Raw genomic sequence first — 4,420 nt, 5'->3', positions numbered from 1 at the left:
GAAGAAAACATTAGCAATGAGTGAGAAGCGAAAAAATAGTAGATATAATCATAGCACACTCATGTTGAGAGGTGAGCAAACTCTCTGCTATTCGCTAATGTCACCATTACCTGAATGTCACCCACTTCAACAACACCTCCACTTTGGTTATGGAGACAGAACTGATGCAGGGATTGCATGTGGTTTGGCTGTTTCAATTTTCTTCCTCACCTCAAAGACCTTCAGGTTAAGAATGGTAAATTAATTCAGTCATGTAAAAGTGCTGCCAGGGTGCTGCTGTTTTATTTGTCCATTTTAACAAAGTTAAAGGTTAAATGTGGTTGACATTTAATTTAAATTAAAAATATAAAAGGTCAGCTGTTACGGGTGGAAATGATGTGATCTTGTGCACTATTTACATTGTGATACTCTGGGGATTTAGGGTCAAATCAGGAAATGACAGCAAAATCAATCTGTGTGCGCTGGAATAGGAAAATACTATAGCCGGAACAACATGGCTTATTGCTGGTGGAAGAGTGCCCCCTAGCAGCCATCTCCTGCATTCACAGCTGAAAAGTTGTTAAGAGCACAATGGAAGGATTCTAGTACTGGTCATTGTTACATGATCTGAATCACCTCCTCTCGCTTCTGTAAGTATGACAAAAAAAGAACAGCTCACGAGGCCATCTCTTAACTTGCTTATATGATATGAGTTTACAAAAATGTACACAAGACGCAGAAACTTGTTTATCACAAATTCAGTCTAATTTAAAGATGAATCTATTACAAAATTAACTGCTATTTTATTTATGTTATTAAAACGTATGACGTTAATTTGCATCCAGCCATGCATGTATGCCCTCCAACGTGCAGGGGAAATCCTTGGAGTTGGTGGCAGAATTGGCACTCCAGCCACCATTAAAAACCTCCCACTGTTCAGTGTGGTGCTGAGGTGTCATTTGATGCATGGCTGCACTCGGGTCCCAATATGGGATCCTGAGTTGGTTCATCATGTGGTGGGTGCAGCAATGCGCTGTATCAGTCTCTTCTCCTAACCTCAACCTCAACCTATTAAAATGTGAAATATCTGCCCATAAACGTTTGTGGCCTAAGTCTGAATAATGAATGAGGTTTTCACAAATTCCTTTCTTTAATTTAAGTGGTTAAAAAGTTATTCAAGATAAAGGAGAAATGTGCACCTTTTGGCGGGTAACCTCAACTCCAACTGAAAGTTTCGAGTTCAAAATTCAAAATAAGCACCTGCCGAAAACAGACATCCTCATCTACACAGTTCATATACATGTAGCTATGCACACAGACATCTTGTGTGTGTATGTCTGAATAAGAGAGTCATGGAGTAAGAGAGTCATGGAGCTGCGATTTTAAGAACTAGACATTAGATGGCAGCAGAGCAGCTGATCAGGATAGGAATAGAATACAGGGGGGGAACTCTGTTTTTGGGGTGGCGGAGACGAAGGGAGGACGGACTTGGAGAGTGAGGGGGGGAGGAATAGACTTTTGCGGAGGAGAGAGACTTTTGCGGAGGAGAGAGAGAATCGACCTGGAGGAACAGAACAGGACAGAACTCTAACACTCTCTCTCCTGAACCCAGTACAGCCATACCAGGGTATTCTCCTGCATCGTTCTTCACTGATATAGGAAGACTGGTAGAGACCTTTGTGCGCAGTTATTCTTCACCTATTAATTATGGATACCGAAAACTGCGATTCTTCAGCGGAAACCTACCTGTGCCGAGTGGAGAAGAAGCATTTGAGACCTGGATTGATCAAGCCACACAAGCTCTGGGTGAGTGGGAAGCTCCTGATCCCATAAAGAGACAGAGGATTGTTGAAAGTCTTCGGGCCCCTGCATCTGATATTATCCGAAACTTGAAACGAGACAAGCCTGATTGCACCGCGGCAGAATACCTAGAAGCTTTGAGGGAGATTTCTGGGTGTGTCAAGAGCAGTGAGGAGTTGAAGTATTTGTTTGAACATACTTACCAAAAGGAAGGGGAAAAGCTATCCACATTTGTCACCTGTTTAGACAAGATCTTACACCAAGTGATCCTGAAAGATGGACTGACGCCTGAAACCGCCAGCCAAATGCTGTTACGCCAGATCCTCAGAGGAGCTCTACCTCTGGACCCTATCTTGCTGAAGCTGAGAGTGAGGGGCCAAGATGAACCATTGACCTACTCTAGGTTGATGAAAACTATTCGGGAGGAAGAAGTTTTGGTAGCAGCCAAGTGTCAGCCTGCCACCACTTTGAATTCACTGAACATTGGGACCTCTGCATATTCTGCATTGACCACTCTGAACGTGTCAGCCGATGACGAGCAGCAGCAGATAAAACCCCCGACTCATGGTCCCCTTGGCTCAACGGGTGAAGTATCGGCTCTTGACATTTTGATGCAGGCAGTGACTCAAGTGGCCAAATCCCACTCTACCTTGCAGCAAGCATTCAACGATTCACAGAGATCGGTTACACAGGTCATACAGACTCAAGAGGAATTACGACAGTCTATTGGAGATATCCAGAAAGCTGTAGTATCCTTGGCCTTTGAGAAGACAACATCGGGGGCTCAACACGTGAACAAGAAGCCCTTAGATCGAAGACAATGTTTTCACTGCGGGAAAACTGGACATTTACAGGCACAGTGTACAGAGGATAGAGTTACTTTCGACCCACTAGAAGAGATATTGAGTGCTCTCCAAGAGAGACTACAAAGTCAAAAGTCGTCGGAAAACTCCAAAGGGCCCCGGTGAAGGAGCCAACCGGGTGCCTAAAGACTTCGGCTAGCTCCAATTCAGTTCCTCCAAAAAGTAAAAAGAAGAGTCCCAGAGGGCAGAATGGTAATGTCTCCGTAACAATTTCCGGACCATCAGGGCCACATTCTCCGACTTCCAAGCCTGAGTCTGTCTCCTTATTACAGGAGAGACATGCACATAAGTCTTCTACCTATTCTCAAGGGAGAGAGAGGGCCACCGTCCAGAACTCAAGGGCTGCTAGTTTCGAAAGTTTTTTAAAAGTTCCCAAGGACTTAATTGGGCCTTCTCCAGTGGTTCCTATTCAAGTAGAGGGGATCTACACCAGAGCTGTCCTGGATTCTGGGGCTTAAGTCACTCTGCTATGTCGGGACTTCTATGATAAGCACCTTAAACACCTACCTTCGAGGTGTAGGGGATCAGAATCTCCCCTATGATGGTTATGTGGAAGTTAGACTGACTGCAGGTCCTCAGTTGGCTGCATCCGAAGGTACTTATGACACCCTTGCGATCGTGTGTTCCCGTCCCTCTGGGTTCACCGGAAGCTCATTGATCATAGGAACAAACTCCAACCTGGTGAGAAGGAAGCTCACTCCAATAGTGGGACAAAGAGGCTGTTCAGAAGAGAACATACATCCATCTTTGAGAGCTGTGTACCAGAGTATTGTCGAAGAGGAGGACGTCCCGTCAGAAGGAGTGGGAAAACTCTGGTCTCTGAGCAATAGAGAAAGAGTCTTGCAACCAGGGGAAGTTGTCTGTTTAAAAGCTGAAGTACGACTGACCTGGAAGCAGCCGGGACCTTATGTGATGCTGGAAGGTGCCTCCGCTGGAGACTCAGTATCCACAGTGGACCTGATACCAGAGGCCATATCCACTCAGGCCTTACAGCGCAATGGAGGGAAAGTTACTGTAAGTGTCAGGAATACCACTGGCTTTCCAGTTAGACTTAAAACCCGGATGTTATTGGGCGAAGCGAAACCAGTCACCCTGGTCGCACCTCTTTTCTCAGTGGGGGAAGCAGCCACTGAACTTTGTGAGGAACAGTTTTATCCAGAGAACTCTCCAGCTCCAACTGAGTGGAAGAAAACGATCCAGGCGATATTGTCGGAAAGAAAGGACATGTTTTCCCGAGATGAGTTTGATGTGGGCTGTGCGAAAAGTGTCCAACACCGCATCCGACTCACGGATAACAGACCATTCCGGGAGAGGTCTCGGAGAATTCCTCTGGCCGACTTTGACGACCTCTGGGAACAGATTGGCGAGCTGAAGCGGACTGGGGTAATCAGTGACTCAAGGAGCCCCTACGCTTCTCCAATTGTGGTGGTCCGGAAGAAGAATGGGTCTCTCCGTCTGTGCATCGACTACCGCACTTTGAATAGGAGGACTATACCTGACCAATATACCACTTCCAGAATTGAAGATGCTCTCCAGTGTCTCACAGGGGCTAAGTGGTTCAGTGTGCTGGATTTGAGGAGCGGGTATCATCAGATTCCCATGCATTCAGATGACCTACAGAAGACGGCTTTTATTTGTCCTGTCGGCTTCTATCAGTTCAATCGGATGCCCCAGGGTCTTACTGGAGCTCCAGCGACTTTCCAGCGATTGATGGAAAAGACAGTAGGGGACATGCATCTTCTAGAAGTACTGGTATACCTAGATGATCTAATCGTCTT

General features: G+C 46.0%; 1 protein-coding gene across 1 annotated transcript; it reads left to right on the top strand.

The window, feature by feature from the left end:
• The first annotated feature begins 1,379 nt into the window (after positions 1-1,379).
• On the top strand, positions 1,380-2,747 carry LOC120518401 (paraneoplastic antigen Ma2 homolog). The gene is made up of 2 exons (XM_039741186.1): positions 1,380-1,474; positions 1,592-2,747. Exons 1-2 carry the CDS (start codon positions 1,380-1,382, stop codon positions 2,745-2,747), a joined length of 1,251 nt encoding a protein of 416 aa, XP_039597120.1.
• Positions 2,748-4,420: the final 1,673 nt, after the last annotated feature.

This window comes from Polypterus senegalus, chromosome 18 (genome assembly GCF_016835505.1).
Source record: "Polypterus senegalus isolate Bchr_013 chromosome 18, ASM1683550v1, whole genome shotgun sequence".
NCBI lineage: Eukaryota > Metazoa > Chordata > Cladistia > Polypteriformes > Polypteridae > Polypterus > Polypterus senegalus.
Note: the sequence above shows the minus strand (reverse complement) of the source record. Positions and strands in the feature narration are given on the sequence as shown.

What these genes read in the sequence shown, in the direction of transcription:
- LOC120518401 (XM_039741186.1), top strand. Translation starts at nt 1,380, where the DNA reads ATGGCAGCAGAGCAGCTGATCAGGATAGGAATAGAATACAGGGGGGGA. An exon ending in AGGGAGGACGGACTTGGAGA is followed by an intron (nt 1,475 to 1,591) that starts GTGAGGGGGGGA and finishes TCCTGAACCCAG; the next exon opens with TACAGCCATACCAGGGTATT.